This window comes from Bubalus bubalis, chromosome 11 (genome assembly GCF_019923935.1).
Source record: "Bubalus bubalis isolate 160015118507 breed Murrah chromosome 11, NDDB_SH_1, whole genome shotgun sequence".
In the NCBI taxonomy this organism is placed as follows: domain Eukaryota; kingdom Metazoa; phylum Chordata; class Mammalia; order Artiodactyla; family Bovidae; genus Bubalus; species Bubalus bubalis.
The window spans coordinates 23,756,412-23,774,197 of record NC_059167.1 but is presented as its reverse complement, the minus strand read 5'-3'; the positions used below and the strand labels follow the sequence as shown (position 1 = coordinate 23,774,197).

The following is a 17,786-nucleotide window of genomic DNA, read 5'->3' as shown; positions in this document are numbered from 1 at the left end:
TATTCATACTCTCAACCAGTGGATCATATTATAATCTTTTTGATCTTTGCCAAACTGATAGGTGAAAAGTGGCTCCCGGTGCAATTTTAATCTGTTTTCTCTTATTATGAGTGAGGTTAAAGAACCACCTGTATTATTTTTCTGTAAACTGTTATTTTAATTGAGTTTTTATTCTTTTCTTAGTGATTTTAAAGAGTTTTTTATATGCTAAATAAATGCTTATCTGCAATGCATGTATTTCCTATCTTATTATTAGGTTGCATCACTTGAAAATCATTTAAAAATTTGTTCAGTGGTTTTTCTTAATACTTTAATGGTTTTGTTTTTCACATTTTTATCTTTGATCTATTTGGAATTTTTGTGTAAAGAATGAAATAAGGATCAAGATTACTTTTTCCCAACTGTATACCTAGGTATTATACTTTATTAAATACACCATCTGCCCCACCCCACCCCTGATTTGAGATGGTGTTTTAGCATATCTATATTTCCGTATGTATTGGGATCTGTTTCTTGGCTTTCCATTTGTTTCTACTGGTTTGTCTGACCATTTACCTGCTTGTACCACACCATTTTTAGGGCTTCCCTGGTGGCTCAGATGGTAAAGTATCTGCCTGCAATCCGAGAGACCTGGGTTCAATCCCTGGGTCAGGAAGATCCCCTGGAAAAGGATATGGTATCCCATTCCAGTACTCTTGCCTGGAAAATTCCATGGACAGAGGAGCCTGGTAGGCTATAATCCATGAAGTCGCAAAGAGTCGGATACGACTGAGTGACTTCACTTTCACCACACCATTTAAGTTGGTATAGTTTTAACATAGTTTAACATTTGGTAGACGGGGGAGCCTGATGGGCTGCTGTCTATGGGGTCGCAGAGTCGGACACGACTGAAGCGACTCAGCAGCAGCAGCAGCAGCAGAGCTAATCAATCACCTGGTGATGGTCTTTGAATTGCAATATTTAACATGTTTTCAGCCAATTATTTGTGTCTTTTCATAATTCTAGATGTCTTATCTTCCTTCTAACATCTTATCTGTGCTGCTCCAGAGCACAATATACTGTACTTTAGGGCTCTCTGCCTCCCAGACAAACTTAAGATAAATTGCATATCATCTCCACAGGGGCAGGGCATTTTAATTTGATTCAGTAGTGATGGGGAGCCTACGAGACTTTAGTACAAAGGTACTCAGATTTGAGGTTCCTAGATGTACTTTCCCTCTCATGGTATGGCACTGTGTCTGTCTCAGTAGTTGACCCTAGCTCTGATTACATGGGGGTAAGGAGGACTCAAATAAAACACCAATAGATCTTGCTTTCACATGAAATCTATGGTGTTGCAGACCCAGTATCAGCAGGTATTGAAGAAAAGGACTCTGTCCAATCAACAGGACCCGGTGGGCCCAGCAGACATCCATCTCAAGGAGACAGACACTGAGAAGCACCCATAGAAAGTTCGCCTCAGGGGCTTCAGAGACTTTGCACTATTTGCAACTGTCATTGCTGCCGTGAACTGAAGCCAGCGTAGGAGACGTGGGAATATATGGGAGAGGCAACCTGGGAGTCAGGAAGGATTCGCCTTGAGAGTGATCTGACTACTCCTTGTTCTGTTCATCGGTTCTTGGGATTCGCGAGGGGCGGGAGTGGCTCTGAGAAATGCTCAGTGAGTGTATGTTCAGTAAATGGATGAATCGTTGAGTGAGGGAGTGAGCAACTGCCTGCCGCAGAAGTCTTTTTTCATCACTCATGTCTTTTAGGGGCCTCCTCTATCTGTGCAGGAGGGAGCGGATCTGGGGCATAAGTCTTGGAGTCCTGTCCAGGAGAGGAATGCTGAGTAAGCAGAGGCTGTGAACCCTTCACATTCCCCTCCCATCCCCTCACGCAGCTCCAGAGGACTCTGAGAGTTTCTGCTAGGTTTGTTTCTTATGTTTCCCCTCATCTTTAATAGCATTCCACTGAAACATTCCCGGCATTCATTACCTCTTGGTTTTCTTCACTAACCCCTTGAATAAAGCAAGTAAAACAGCAAAGGAGACAGAAATCAATACAGCTAATGACAACAGCCAAATCCTACACACAACTAAATGTGTTAGTTTCTGTCTCAAATTTTCTATTTAAATACTTTAAAAGGTAGGTATATATTTTATCATGCCCATTACACAAGCGAGGAAACTGAATTAACAGAGAGGTTTAGTAACTTACCCAAGGTCACTGCTCTGGTAAACAGGTCAGCTGAGATTTGAACCAGAAAGCTCACTCTAGAGACCACGCGCTGGCACACTATCCCTTTGCTTTGGCTTGTGTACGTGTGGGTTAACTTCACTGAAATAGAACATAAACACAGCCAAGGGCTTCCGTGGGGGGCCAGTGGCTAAGAATCTGCCTTGCAATGTAGGGGACGCCGGTTTGACCCCTGGTCCAGGAGGACCCCACACGCTGTGGAGCAACTAAACCCAAGGGCCATAACTGCTGAGTTCATGAGCCGCAGCTACTGAAGCCCCATGTGCCCAAGAGCCTGTGCTCTGCAACAAGAGAAGCCACAGCAATGAGAAGCCCATTGCACCACAGTGAAGACTCAAGTACACTAAAAAATAAATTAAAAAAAAATTAAAAACCCACCAAGTGCACAGATCAAGTGCATGACTCAGTGAATTTTCACAAAGTGAGCACACCTGTGTAACAGCAGCCACCTCAAAGAACAGAACACTCCCAGCACCCCCCACCAGAAGATCCTAACATGCTCCGCCCCAATCTATACCCCTTCCCCATCAAGGGAAACCACTCTCCTGAATTCTCTCATCGTTCTCCTGGGGGTTTCTTTTTTGTCTATTTTAATCATACTGTATTTCAAATATCATGGGATCTGTTGCTAAAGTTAAAAATATTCTATTTTGCAGGTGTGGAGCTGGGGGTGGTTGAGAGATTAGACCCCCTAGATAAGAGAAATGATTGAGGATGGGAAAGTTAGGGGGCTGTTCTCCATCTGCCCTCATTCTCTTTGCTAATGTGAGGCTCTGCTCTTTTCTCTGTCCTCCTCCCCCAGGACTACATCTCCCAGCAGGCTGTGCTCTGACAGCTCTCGGATTTAAATAGGATTCTGGGCTACGCTCAGAGCCAGGCTGTTGCTGAGCACCCAGGAGCGAGAGGAGCTGGAGGAGAGAGAAGCAGCAAGAAGCAGCCAAGAGTTGGAGCCAGACCAGGAGGAGCCTGAGCCAGAGTTGGAGTAGAAGTTGCTCTTGCTGAAGCAGCAGCAACTAAAGAAATTGAAAAGATGCTGGTTGTCTTGGGACTGCTTACCTCCTTCCTTTCTTTCCTGTATTTGATCGCTCCATCCATCAGGTTTGTCTTAATTCAGTAATTCATTGAATAGTTTACAAAGCCCTAAGTTGGGAGCCATGGAGCTTGTAAGGAGATGAGTTCTCAGCTGCTGAAGGAGGAGAAAGGGATGGAGGCCAAGGGAGAGAAAGTCAAGGCAGAAAAAGCACGAAGGAAGGAGATGGTTATGAATACCATGGTGGAAGATGAGAAGGAAGCACCTGGGGCTGGGAGAGGAGAGGCAGGTTTGAATTCTGAAGCTAGTGAAAGGCTGCATGGATGACTCTAGTAAGTAGCTTGAAAGCCATCTTATGGGGGAGCCCTTGCTCTTTCATTCTACTCCCTTGGGTTCCTCTGAAGACCTCCCTTTCTTCAGTATCCCCAGTCAAGGTGGGCTTGCTGCATTACCAAGGGACTCATTGTTAAGTACCAGGCATCTTGGGAAGGAAATGAACTCTCCCCACTTTGCAACTACTGACAGGTAATGTTTGGGGATGGCTATTTTGCTGTAAGATTTCTGGGGATGTCAGAGAAATGTGTGTTCTGACTAGAGAATTTTTAAATTGCTGATGGCCAAGAAGGTTAAAGGGACATATCAAGGACAAAGTATTACTCTAGGTCCTGGCAGAGAAACCTGGGTTCAGATTCCAGTTTTACCACTGTTAGCAAGTGAACTTCTTCAAGCCTCAGCTTTCTCCATTGTAATATGGGGATAATAACAGAATGACTGAATTAAATTCCCTTGGAAAGAGCCTGGCTTAGTGCTTGGCAGCTGGATGATGTTCAGGTCATGTCAAGTCTGTTCCTTCCTGTCCTATTTTGGGGAAATTGTCAGGTCAACTCTATGTAAAAGAATGCTCTTCGCACAGAGGTCTGAGCAAGGGAGGTTTTCCTCTCTGTGCAGACGGCTAGAATGAAATTTCTAATAAGATGGCAGAATATTCTGGCTCTCTTAAAACTGGCAAGGCAACCCAAGGGCCATGTTTACATATGGGACGCCTGGAGGTGCTGTTCATCAGTTACTCACCACTGATGCTTATTGGAGACCGAGGGCTCAGGACCACTGATTGCACGAATGCCCACCCCTCTCATGTTTGTGGCACAGGTTAGAGGAGGAATCTGACCTCTGAGAACCTCTAGAGTTAAGAGCAAGATATCTTTGTTATCTAACAAGGAAGGTCTCCATTGGCTCTGGCTCAAGAGAATTGATTTTATTTGCTCTTATGATCATTTGTAGCTTCCAGGCACATGACCTCCCCACCTGAGCTGATAAGCAGGAGGCTGTCTTGCTCACTGGGACAATGCTGTCCCCTGAAGATTAGCTGCTTTAAATCTCCTGACACAATGCAAAGAAATCCCTCTTTGAGGGCAGGTGGGTTTTATGAATCTCCTTCTGGGGTTAGAAAAGATGGTGCATAAATGTTTTGTTTCCTTTGCCTATAGGAAGTTCTTCGCTGGCGGGGTTTGTAGAACAGATGTGCAGCTTTCTGGGAAGGTGGTGGTGATCACCGGCGCCAACACAGGCATCGGCAAGGAGACAGCCAGAGAGCTTGCTCGCAGAGGCAAGTCTTTCCCTTCATCTCCACAGGGCAGGACCTCCTGCCTTTCTTGCTAGGAACTCTGCTCACATTCCCTTATCTTTCCTCCTGGGCTTGGAGGTTGTGGCCAGGAGCTCAAGGATCCTGGGGTTCAAGTCCAGCTGGGACACCAACTTACTCTATGGCCTGAAACCTTCCTTCCTGCCTGCCCCTTCCTTATTATATAAAGTAAGGAAAACAGTGATGCCTGCATATAATATTGGTCAGGTTGGTTATTCTAAAAGGAGGTCCTTAGCTACAGTAAATATAAAACCAGGGTTGTAAAAATCAGGGTTCCCAGCCTGGGCTGAAGCTGATAGCAAAGAGAATCCAGAAGTGACAATATAGCCACTCATTGTTTTAAGAATGGTGAGGGGGAGTGCTCTGCCCACCAGTCCTGAACTCACTTACTAGACTCTTCTTCAGCCCAGACTCTGAACTTGTAGTCCTCTGTTTGTTTTGGCCCTAGGAGCCCGGGTATACATTGCCTGTCGAGATGTACTGAAGGGGGAGTCTGCTGCCAGTGAAATCCAAGCTGATACAAAGAACTCCCAGGTGCTGGTACGGAAACTGGACCTATCTGATACCAAATCCATCCGAGCCTTTGCTGAGGGCTTCCTGGCAGGTGAGGCCCCCGTAGGTGGCTAGAAAGGCAGAAAGCTGGGTGTGGGAGTGGCTGCTCCACCCTGGACCATCTCTGACTGTAAAATCAGAACCATCATGGATCCCACTGGACAGGTTCTGCCGCGTGAACTAGCAGGGCAGGGAACTGGCACAGGGACAGCGGGTGGACAGGTTGGGCAGGATCCTTATCATTCTCTCGCCTCAGAAGTGGGGATGTTGGAGGTGTCAGCTCCCTGTCTGGGCTTGCACCTTGGCATCGTGGTGTGGTCCTGATGCCACGCTCTTCTTTGATTCTGAGAATCAGCATTCTGTTGGCACAGGCACTAGAGGAGGTTGTGTTGCTGCTAATATTCTTCTGTATCTTGGAAAATGACCATCTCCCATCAAGAACTATGAAATCTATGAAGGACAGGGACCATCTCTGTCTTATTTACCACTGTGTGCCCAGTACCTAGCCCAGCCCTGAGTCAGTAACTGAATACACATTTGCTGAATGAATGGATGAATGGTGTCCGGGAAGACAACAGCAACCAAAATTAGAAACCCAGTGACAGCGGTTACAGAATATCACTGAGATAGGCCCAAAGGCAAGGAACAAACACTCAGAAGTGGGACAGGCAGCTAACCACATGGTCTCTTTGGCTGTGCTCTTTAGAGGAAAAGCAGCTTCATATTCTGATCAACAATGCAGGAGTGATGCTGTGCCCATATTCCAAAACAGCTGATGGTTTTGAAACCCACTTGGCAGTCAACCACCTGGGTGAGTATCTTTGAGTGACTGAAAAGCAAGGCATACTGGTTTTTCCTTCATTATCTCTCTCCTAACCAGTACAAAAAAGTGAGCTCCTCTTACTCACACCATTACAAAACCCCCCAAATTAGGAGATACCAGGAAGAAGAATGTCATTCTTGAAGGGAACTATGGTAATGAAGACTTGCCAGGCAGGGCCAGATGTGGGGGTGCAGGGATCTTTGGCTGCAGGGGGTCAGTTACTGTAACAAGTAAACCAAGGGTTGGTCCATGGAGGAGGCAGACCTTTGAGACTTGAGGTATGAGAGAGGTTATGGTTCAGAGTTCAAGGCGATGGCTTTCATGAGGGTATCATGGAGCATGTTCTCTGATCATAAGCACGTGTTATTTTCCCTGAATATTTCATCCTTCCTTAGTCCATGGTCACAGCTGTGTGATCACAGCTAGAGGGGAGATGTCCAAAGCTCACAGTTGCCCCTCACTGGGGCAAGGGCAAAGGTAGAAATAACTACAGATTACATCTGTATTGCCTTACCTACAGTCCAGCTCTGGCCCTTGCCTTGAGAACTCCACTAACTCAGACTGACTGACCACTAGTGCTAAGTTGCTCATTGTATCAACGTGTTCACATCCAGAAGAGAGTGAGCTGGTGCTAAAGTCCTGTCATACGCCAGCTCTCACACCCAGGCCCAGGCTGCCAGTCCACTCTTACATTCCCCCGCACTGGCTCTCCTCACAGGTCACTTCCTTCTCACCCACTTGCTCCTGGGGCGGCTGAAGGAGTCCGCCCCTGCACGGGTGGTGAACCTGTCGTCCGTGGTCCACCATATTGGCAAGATTCGCTTCCATGATCTCCAGGGTGAGAAGTACTACAACTGGGGTTTCGCTTATTGCCACAGCAAGCTGGCCAATGTGCTCTTCACTCGCGAGTTGGCCAAGAGGCTCAAAGGTGAGTCTAGAGAAAGGGCCAGAGTTAAGACGGCAAAAGCGTGGGCTCAGCCCAGTTTCGAAGTTGGCAGAAACTTCTGAAGTCAGAATGTCAAGCATGCACATGTCAGTGCACTAAGGAGAATGAGGTTACAAACAGAGTGAAAAATGAATGAGGTTATAAAACAGAGTCCTTGCCCTTGGGAAGGACTGTTAAAATTGAACAGGGGTCAGGAAAACCTATAAACCTGATGTGTTTTGTTACATCTTATTGGGTTGGCCAAAAAGCTCATTTGGGTTTTTCCATAACATCTTACAGAAAAACCTGAATGGACTTTTTGGTCAACCCAGTATTTCATATTTATAATCTCATCTGATTTTTAAAATAATTTTATTTATTGTGACTGTGCTGGGTCTTCATTGCTGTGAGGGCTTTTCTCTAGTTGCGGAGAGTAGGGGCTACTCCCTAGTTGCAGCATGCAGGCTTCTCATTGCGGTGGCTTCTTTTGTTGCAGAGCGTGGGTTCTAGCGCACGCAGGCTTCAGTAGTTGGGGCGCATGGGCTCCATAGTTGCGGCTCCTGGGCTCCAGAGCACAGGATCAATAGTTGTGGTGCACAAGCCTAGTTGCTTCACAGCATAAAGGATCCTGCTGGATCAGGGATCGAACTCATGTTTCCTGTATTGGCAGGCAAATTCGTTACCACTGAGCCACCAGGGAAGCCCTCATCTGATTTTTTTATGACAACCTCTTGCAACAGGCAGAATAGGTATTATTTTTACTGTTTTATGGGTCCGCACTGAGATTCAGAGAAGTGGCCGGCCCAAGATTATACAGCAAGTGAAGGACAAGGACTGGAATGTGGGGACTGTGATTTAAGTCAGGTTGCTTCCTTTACTGGGCCTTCTGCTGAGGTTCACATGGTGAGCTGAGATACAGAGCGGCCACTTGCTGCCTGGAGTCAGGGTCTCAGATACTTGGGTCTGAGTTTTTGCTCTGCCATATGCAGAGCCACGTGTATATGCAAACATGTCCCTTTAATCTCCCTTGACTTCATCCCTTCAGCTGTAAGGGGAGGTGAGGCCACTCTTAATCCTATGATTCAAAAACTCCCCTGGAGTTTTTGTTGAGCTGTTGACTTTGATATCTTTGAATCTAGAGGACCATTTGCTCTAGTGAATAAGCCAGAGTTTGGGGGAAGTGGTATTTACTATCAGAATGCAGAAAGTAGAAGAATCGGGTAACTCTGTTCAATGTCATATGGTGGCCTGGGTAGGAGGGGAGCTTGGGGGAGATGGATACATGTGTATGTATGGCTGAGTCCCTTTGCTGTCCATCTGAAACTATCACAACATTGTTAATCAGCTATACTCCAATATAAAATAAAAAGTTAAAAAATACTAATAATGACAACAATAATTGAGAGTTTGTGTATGCCATGTACTATTGATGTCTTTACTCATTTAATACAATATTCCTATGAGGTAAATGCTATTGTTTTTCCCCTCCCTACAAAGAAAGAAATGAGCACAGATACCTTAAGAAACTTTCCCAAGCAGGATATATTATTCCTAAATGAGACAGGATTCAAATCCAGGCCACTTGGAAGTCCATGCTCTTTGCTCTACATCAGGGTTCAGACCTTAGCTCTGCAACCTGCTAGGTGGGACCTTGGGCAATTTCCTTAACCTGTCTGATGAGAACTCAATTTTCTTAGCTATAAGTGGGCTTCTTAGTATTGCTTACCTCATGAACCTCTTTGAGAGTCAAATGAGATAACATGTAAAATATCTGGCACAGCCCTTGGATGTAATAAATACTGAAGACAGTAGAGGTAGCAGGGGTGTCTTAGGGGCCTGTCAGTAGCCCCCATCATATCCATCAACACCCCTCAACCTATATACTTCATCAAATGTGTTTGCCTGGCAAATGCAGTTTACAACAAGGTCCTAGCTTCCTACCTTCTAACAGAATTGTTACCCCTGAGACCCTCCTATAGAAATTCCAAAGATACCATTTAAGCCAAAGATTAAGATAACACTGAAACAGGGACTTCCCTGGTGGTCCAGGGACTTCACCTCCCAGTGCAGGCGGTATGGATCTGATTGCTGGTTGGGAGGTAAGATTTCATAGGCTTCATGGCCCAAACACCAAAATATAAAACAGAATCAATATTGTAACAAATTAAAGACTTTAAAATCAGTCCACATAAAAGAATCTTCAAAAGAAAAGATGACACTGAAATAGAAGGACCTTCAACCAAGCATTCCATCTGGCGCATAGAAGGCTGAGAAAGTTATAGATCTTTCTGGATAACATCAATGAATTACTTGTGAGCTTCTACCTGGCGACTTAGTGGCTAAACCACCACCACCACCTCCACCTGGCTAGAAGTGGTGTCTTTGGAACACAGGGGTTCCCGAGGCTCTTCTTGTCACTTGTGCATGTTGGTGCAGGGGGTGAGCTGTTTTCCTGGCCTGGGAGTGTGTCTCTGGTCTAACTGTGCCCTCTTTGCCCTAGGCACGGGAGTCACCACCTATGCAGTGCACCCAGGCATCGTCCGCTCCGAGTTGGTCCGACACTCCTTCCTGCTGTGCCTGCTTTGGCGGCTCTTCTCCCCCTTCCTCAAGACAACATGGGAGGGGGCCCAGACCAGCCTGCACTGTGCGCTGGCTGAGGGCCTGGAGCCTCTGAGCGGCAAGTACTTCAGGTGAGTAGCAGCTGTGTGCCTGCCGGGGGAATCCAGATTCAGGCTGGGCCAGTAAACCAAGTACTTTTACTTTTTAAAGGAAGCTTAGATTTGATACATAGGCTTCCCTGGTGGCTCAGTGGGAAAGAACCTGCCTGCCAATGCAGGAAACGTAGGTTCAATCCCCAGGCTAGGAAGATTCCCTGGAGAAGGAAATGGCAACCCACTCCAGTATTCTGGCCTGGAAAATCCCATGAAGCCTGGCAGGCTACAGTCCATAGGGTCTCAACAGAGTCAGACATGACCTAGTGACTAAACAAAAGCTTTGAAACTTGGCAAGAACTGGTTTCTACAACAACAACAAGGGTTGGTTTCATGGCTCGGTTTGAAGCCTGTGGGCCACATTTCCAGGTAAGCTTTGCAGAGCCTTTTTCTTTTCGCTGAAGCTTTTGGCTGACTTCCTTCATGAATTTTTAAATAGCACATAGCACAAAGCTCCAGGGCAAAGCCACTGCTTCCCAGCGTGAACTCTGTCTCCCAAAGATGCCGAGATTGGCATTAACTGATGGAATGTAAGAATAGACATTTTGTTGTCTACTAGATGAGCTAGCCTGGGGTCTGATCACCACCAGATTTCAAAGGATTGGTGAGCAGAAGTGACATTCTGTGGTCTCTGAAATAGTGGACCTTTGAATAGTGGTCCCTGAAACCACTGCAAAGTGACATGAACATGTTACTCTGCTATACATTTGTTTTTAAAATATTTTATGCTGTATATAAGACAGATAACCAACAAGGACCTATTATATGGCACAGGGAAAGCTACTCAGTATTCCGTGATAACTTTTATGAGAGAAGAACCTAAAAAAGAATGAAGATATATACATGTCTAACTGAATCACTTTGCTGCACACCTGTGCCTAACACAACACTGTAAATCAACTCGACACCAAGAAAATAAAAATTTTTGAAAAGTCAATACAAAACCCAAAATATTTTAAAATTGCATTTTAGTACAGTTAGTTTCTTTTTTATCTAATATATTTTATACAGTTAGAAATCTATTCCAAGGAAGAGGACGTGAACTTTTCCGGACTGTCCATTTTCACACCTGGATATTCACTCTCTTTCTCTGCCCTCCAGTGACTGCAAGAAGACCTGGGTGTCGCCCAGGGCCCGGAACAACAAAACGGCTGAGCGCCTGTGGAACGTCAGCTGTGAGCTTCTGGGAATCCAGCAGGAGTAGACCTGGTGGAAGACGCACGGTTGTATCAGGCCGAGTTCACACCATGAGAAACGGGGACCAAGAAGGCCTACCCTGCAGGCTTGTCCTGGCAGGCTGCTGTAGTGAGCCCTGGCCTGCTGTGATACTCCCGGCCCTTCTAGAAATCTTTGCACACCCAACACTCTCATGAGGCTAGCTCATGGCATAAGATGGTCACACCTACAAAGCACTCTTCTCCAAGACTTACAGAGACTCTTGGGCCAAGAGAATGGGGCAGATGTCAGGCTGGGCATGAGAATGGCAGAAGAACCTGGGAAACTGGGTCAGTTTCCTCACCAAGACCAGGAATGCCAGTCACCACACTCAGCTGAGGGGATGAACATCAGTGTTACATCTTTCTAGGATCTATAGGCTCAAAGACTATTGACTGATCTCTTTCCTCTTTGTAACGCTAGTCTGGAGTCTGGACCAACTCAGGAGGATCTTGGCTCAACCTTGGCTGACTTTATTTCCTTCCTCTGAGCATCCTGGAGCCATAGTGTAAAGGCTCCAGTGTAAAGGCACAGGAGCCTGTTCTCTCTTTCCAGTAGTTTTTTTTTTTTTAATTAAAAACAATTTTCTCAGCTCTACTGAGATATAATTGACACATAACGTTGTATAAGTTTGGACCTTCCCATTTTCAATCATGTAGATGGTTTCTTTTCCTAAAGAGTTGCCTTTGCCTCAATTTTAGAGAAAATAAAGACTGTGTATTCATCTTATTGCCTTATTTATTCTTTCAGGGTAGCAAGGGAGAAATGAAACCAACTTCAATGAGTAATAGTTCACTTTCTTACCCACTGACCCATAATCTTCTTATAATATGTCCTCTAGGTACAGAATAAGATGGTTCAGTTGGGTGTTTTCTCAAGTTTCTTTCAGCTCTCACATTTTACTATTTAAGAAGTGGTAGGAGTGATTTAAATTATACAGATGCTGAGCTTCACTATAGCTTCACTATAGATCAAGGTCAGAGAGGACTTCATTTAATTTGATACATAAGACAGAAAAATCAAGCTCTGATAAACCCTCTAATTAAAACCATAGATCTCTTCTCTTCTGGCCTCCCTGTTCTCGTCTACTGTGGCCCTGGGTGACCTGCTCCTTGCCTTAAGTGCTGAAGGTCACCAATAAGAGACAGAGAGATGCCAAATTTTTAAGTCAATTGACCCAAGAAATTATGTTATTGCTTCCAGTTTGAACGTATCCAAAGGGCATATTGGAGAAGGCAATGGCACCCCACTCCAGTACTCTTGCCTGGAAAATCCCACGGACGGAGGAGCCTGGTAGGCTGCAGTCCATGGGGTCGCGAAGAGTTGGACACGACTGAGCGACTTCACAGCTATTTGTAAGGCCTCCCCAGACAGTCATTTTGCTTTTTTGCATTTCTTTTCCATGGGGATGGTCTTGATCCCTGTCTCCTTGTACAATGTCACGAACCTCATTCCATAGTTCATCAGGTACTCTATCTATCAGATCTAGGCCCTTAAATCTAGTTCTCACTTCCACTGTATAATCATAAGGGATTTGATTTAGGTCATACCTGAATGGTCTAGTGGTTTTCCCTACTTTCTTCAATTTAAGTCTGAATTTGGCAATAAGAAGTTCATGGTCTGAGCCACAGTCAGCTCCTGGTTTTGTTTTTGCTGACTATACAGAACTTCTTCATCTTTGGCTGCAAAGAATATAATCAATCTGATTTCTGTGTTGACCATCTGGTGATGTCCACGTGTAGAGTCTTCTCTTGTGTTGTTGGAAGAGGGTGTTTGTTATGACCAGTGCATTTTCTTGGCAAAACTCTATTAGTCTTTGCCCTGCTTCATTCCGTATTCCAAGGCCAAATTTGCCTGTTACTCCAGGTGTTTCTTAACTTCCTACTTTTGCATTCCAGTCCCCTATAATGAAAAGGACATCTTTTTAGGGTGTTAGTTCTAAAAGGTCTTGTAGGTCTTCATAGAACCGTTCAACTTCAGCTTCTTCAGTGTTACTGGTTGGGGCATAGACTTGGATTACTGTGATATTGAATGGTTTGCCTTGGAAACGAACAGAGATCATTCTGTCATTTTTGAGATCATGGTATCCGGTCCCATCACTTCATGAGAAATAGATGGGGAAACAGTGTCAGACTTTATTTTTCTGGGCTCTAAAATCACTGCAGATGGTGACTGCAGCCATGAAATTAAAAGACGCTTACTCCTTGGATGGAAAGTTATGACCAACCTAGATAGCATATTCAAAAGCAGAGACATTACTTTGCCAACAAAGGTCCGTCTAGTCAAGGCTATGGTTTTTCCTGTGGTCATGTATGGATGTGAGAGTTGGACTGTGAAGAAGGCTGAATGCTGAAGAATTGATGCTTTTGAACTGTGGTGTTGGAGAAGACTCTGGAGAGTCCCTTGGACTGCAAGGAGATCCAACCAGTCCATTCTGAAGGAGATCAGCCCTGGGATTTCTTTGGAAGGACTGATACTAAAGCTGAAACTCCAGTACTTTGGCCACCTCATGCGAAGAGTTGACTCATTGGAAAAGACTCTGATGCTGGGAGGGATTGGGGGCAAGAGGAGAAGGGGACAACAGAGGATGAGATGGCTGGATGGCATCACTGACTCAATGGACGTTGAGTCTGAGTGAACTCCGGGAGTTGGTGATGGACAGGGAGGCCTGGCGTGCTGCGATTCATGGGATCGCAAAGAGTCAGACACGACTGAGCGACTGATCTGATCTGATCTGAGCGACTTCACTTTCACTTTTCACTTTCATACATTGGAGAAGGAAAGGGCAACCCACTCCAATGTTCTTGCCTGGAGAATCCCAGGGATGGGGGAGCCTGGTGGGCTGCCGTCTATGGGGTCGCACAGAGTCGGACACGACTGAAGCGACTTAGCAGCAGCAGCAAAAAAGGGCATATGGTGACAAAAGTGCCCTTTCTCTCCACAGCAGGCAGACTTAAAAAACAGACAAGCAGGACTTCCCTGCAGGGCTAGTGGTTAAGAATCCACCTGAAAATGCAGGGGACACGGGTTCAATCCCTGGTCCCAGAAGATTCCACATGCTGTGGAGCAACTAGGCCCATGTGCCCCAAATATGGAGCCCATGCCCTAGAGCTGGTGCTCCACAACAAGAAAACCCACTGTAATGAGAAGACTGCACATCGCAGTGAAGAACAGCCCCCACTGGCTTCAACTAGAGAAAGTTTGCATGCAGCAAAAAAGACCTAAGGCAGTCAAAGATAAATAAAATATATTACAAAAAAAAAAAAAACAAGGAAGCAAAAAACTATTTTACTAAGGATGTTTTCAAATAGATGAAAGTAAAGCAAATAGTGGACTTCCCTGGTGGCTCAGTGGTAAAGAATCTGCCTGCCAATGCAGGAAACACAGGTTTGATCCCTGGGTTGGGAAGATCCCCTGGAGAAGGAATTGGCAATCTACTCCAGTATTCTTGCCTGGGAAATTCCATGGACAGGGGAGCCTGGTGGGCTATCATCCATGGGGTTGCAAAGAGTCAGACACGACTGAGCGATTTCACTTTCACTTTCACTTTTCCAGTATTCTTGCCTGGAAAATTCCATGGACAGAGGAGCCTGGTGGGCTATAGTCCATGGGGTCGCAAAGAGTTGGACATGACTGAGTGACTAAACAACGAGGCAAATAGTTTTGTGAATGTCCAGGTACCTACCTATCATCCAGCTTTAACAGTGTTAACATTTTGTCAATCCTGTTTCATCTATTTCCTCTTGACATTTTTTGGTGTTGGGGGTGGGGGCTGGGGGTTGGGGGAGAGTTGGGTAGATATTTTAAAGCACATACTGCTGCTTAGTCACTCAGTCGTGTCTGGCTCTGTGCGAACCCATGGACTAAAGCCCGTCAGGCTTCTCTGTCCAGGAGATTCTCCAGAAAAGAATAGTGGAGTGTGTTGCCATGCTCTCCTCCAGGGGATTTTCCTGATCCAGGGATTGAACCCAGGTCTCCTACATTGCAGGCAGATTCTTTACCATCAAGCCACCAGGGAAGCCCTTTGAAACACATTCCAGACATCAAATATTCACCCATAAAGACTGTAATGTGCTTATCTCCATAACCTCCGTGTTTTACAAAGCGACAATACCATTATCACTCCTAACAACATTAACAATTCCTGAATCTCATTTATCAATAATACTCAGAGTTTTAGTTCCCCTGGTTGTCTCACAGATGTGTTTTTACTGTGGGTTTGTTCAAATCAGGGAAAGAGAAATGGTTCTTCTGAAGAAAGAAGAAGATTTTCTTTGCAGAAGCCCCAGCAAGTCTGCCTGTGCTTCACCGGCTGGGATGAATACAGGTTTCCCTCCTGAACTCATCACTAAGGCTAGGGATGAGCTATGTTCATTCCATTCAGTTCAGTCGCTCAGTTGTGTCCGACTCATTGCGACCCCATGAACTGCAGCACACCAGGCCTCCCTGTCCATCACCAACTCCTGTCCATTGAGTCAGTGATGCCATCCAACCATCTCATCCTCTGTCATCCCCTTCTCCTCCCGCCTTCAATCTTTCCCAGCATCAGAGTCTTTTCAAATAAGTCAGCTCTTTCCATTGGGTGGCCAAAGTATTAGAGTTTCAGCTTCAGCATGAGTCCCTACAATGAATATTCAGCACTCATTTACCTTAGGATGGACTGGTTAGATCTCCTTGCAGTCCAAGGGACTCTCAAGAGTCTTCTCCAACACCACAGTTCAAAAGCATCAATTCTTCCACGCTCAGCTTTCATTATAGTCCAACTCTCACGTCCATATATGACTACTGGAAAAATCATAGCCTTGACTAGACGGACATTTGTTAGCAAAGTAATGTCTCTGCTTTTGAATATGCTATCTAGGTTGGTCATAACTTTCCTTCCAAGGAGTAAGAGTCTTTTAATTTCATGCTGCAGTACCATCTGCAGTGATTTTGGAGTCCCCCAAAAATAAAATCAGCCACTGTTTCCACTGTTTCTCCATCTATTTCCTATGAAGTGATGGGACCAGATACCATGATCTTAGTTTTCTGAATGTTGAGCTTTAAACAAACTTTTTCACTCTCCTCTTCCACTTTCATCAAGAGGCTCTTTAGTTCTTCTTCACTCTCTGCCATAAGGGTGGTGTCATCTGCATATCTGAGGTTATTGATATTTCTCCCAGCAATCTTGATTCAAGCTTGTGCTTCCTCCAGCCCAGCGTTTCTCATGATGTACTCTCAGTTTAGTTCAGTTCAGTTGCTAAGTCGTGTCTGACTCTTTGCGACCCCATGAATTGCAGCATGCCAGGCCTCCCTGTCCATCACCAACTCCCAGAGTTCACTCAAACTCATGTCCATTGAATCAGTGATGCCATCTAGCCATCTCATCCTCTGTTGTCCCCTTCTCCTCCTGCCCCCAATCCTTCCCAGCATCAGAGTCTTTTCCAATGAGTCAACTCTTCGCATGAGGTGGCCAAAGTACTGGAGTTTCAGCTTTAGCATCATTCCTTCCAAAGAACACCCAGGACTGATCTCCTTTAGAATGGACTGGTTGGATCTCCTTGCAGTCCAAGGGACTCTCAAGAGTCTTCTCCAACACCGCAGTTCAAAAGCATCAATTCTTCAGCATTCAGCTTTCTTCACAGTCCAACTCTCACATCCATACATGACTACTGGAAAAACCATAGCCTTGACTAGACGGACCTTTGTTGGCAAGGTAATGTCTCTGCTTTTGAATATGCTATCTAGGTTGGTCATAACTTTTCTTCCAAGGAGTAAGTGTCTTTTAATTTCATGGCTGCAATCACCATCTGCAGTGATTTTGCAGAAATCAAAAATAAAGTCAGCCATTGTTTCCACTGTCTCCCCATCTATTTCCCATGAAGTGATGGAACCAGATGCCATGATCTTCATTTTCTGAATGTTGAGCTTTAAGCCAACTTTTTCACTCTCCTCTTTCACTCTCATCAAGAGGCTTTTTAGTTCCTCTTTACTTTCTGCCATAAGGGTGGTGTCATCTGCATATCTGAGGTTATTGATATTTCTCCCAGCAATCTTGATTCCAGCTTGTGCTTCCTCCAGCCCAGCATTTCTCATGATGTACTCTGCATAGAAGTTAAATAAGCAGGGTGACAATATATACAGCCTTGACATACTCCTTTTGCAATTTGGAACCAGTCTGTTGTTCCATGTCCAGTTCTAACTGTTGCTTCCTAACCTGCATATAGGTTTCTCAAGAGGCAGATCGGGTGGTCTGGTATTCTAATCTCTTTCAGAATTTTTCACAGTTGTTGTGATCCACACAGTCAAAGGCTGTGACATAGTCAATAAAGCAGAAATAGATGTTTTTCTGGAACTCTCTTGCTTTTTTGATGATCCAGCAGATGTTGGCAATTTGATCTCTGGTCCCTCTGCCTTTTCTAAAACCAGCTTGAACATCTGGAAGTTCATGGTTCACGTATTGCTGAAGCCTGGCTTGGAGAATTTTGAGCATTATTTTACTAGCATGTGAGATGAGTGCAATTGTGTGGTAGTTTGAGTGTTCATTGGCATTGCCTTTCTTTGGGATTGGAATGAAAACTGACCTTTTCCAGTCCTGTGGCCACTGCTGAGTTTTCCAAATTTGCTGGCATATTAAGTGCAGCACTTTCACACCATCATCTTTCAGGATT

General features: G+C 45.1%; 1 protein-coding gene across 2 annotated transcripts; it reads left to right on the top strand.

Moving 5' to 3' along the window:
• The first annotated feature begins 3,100 nt into the window (after positions 1-3,100).
• Positions 3,101-11,865, top strand: RDH12 (retinol dehydrogenase 12). 2 transcript variants are annotated; one of them, XM_006056172.4, is made up of 7 exons: positions 3,102-3,336; positions 4,756-4,874; positions 5,359-5,514; positions 6,169-6,273; positions 7,004-7,213; positions 9,711-9,900; positions 11,023-11,865. In XM_006056172.4, the coding sequence occupies exons 1-7, from the start codon at positions 3,269-3,271 to the stop codon at positions 11,123-11,125; spliced, it is 951 nt and encodes a 316-aa protein (XP_006056234.1). In that variant the 5' UTR covers positions 3,102-3,268; the 3' UTR covers positions 11,126-11,865. The 2 variants fall into 2 exon arrangements, with proteins under 2 accessions (XP_025151089.1, XP_006056234.1); XM_025295304.3 differs by lacking the exon at positions 7,004-7,213 and having other exon boundaries at positions 3,101-3,336.
• The last annotated feature ends 5,921 nt before the right edge of the window (positions 11,866-17,786 follow it).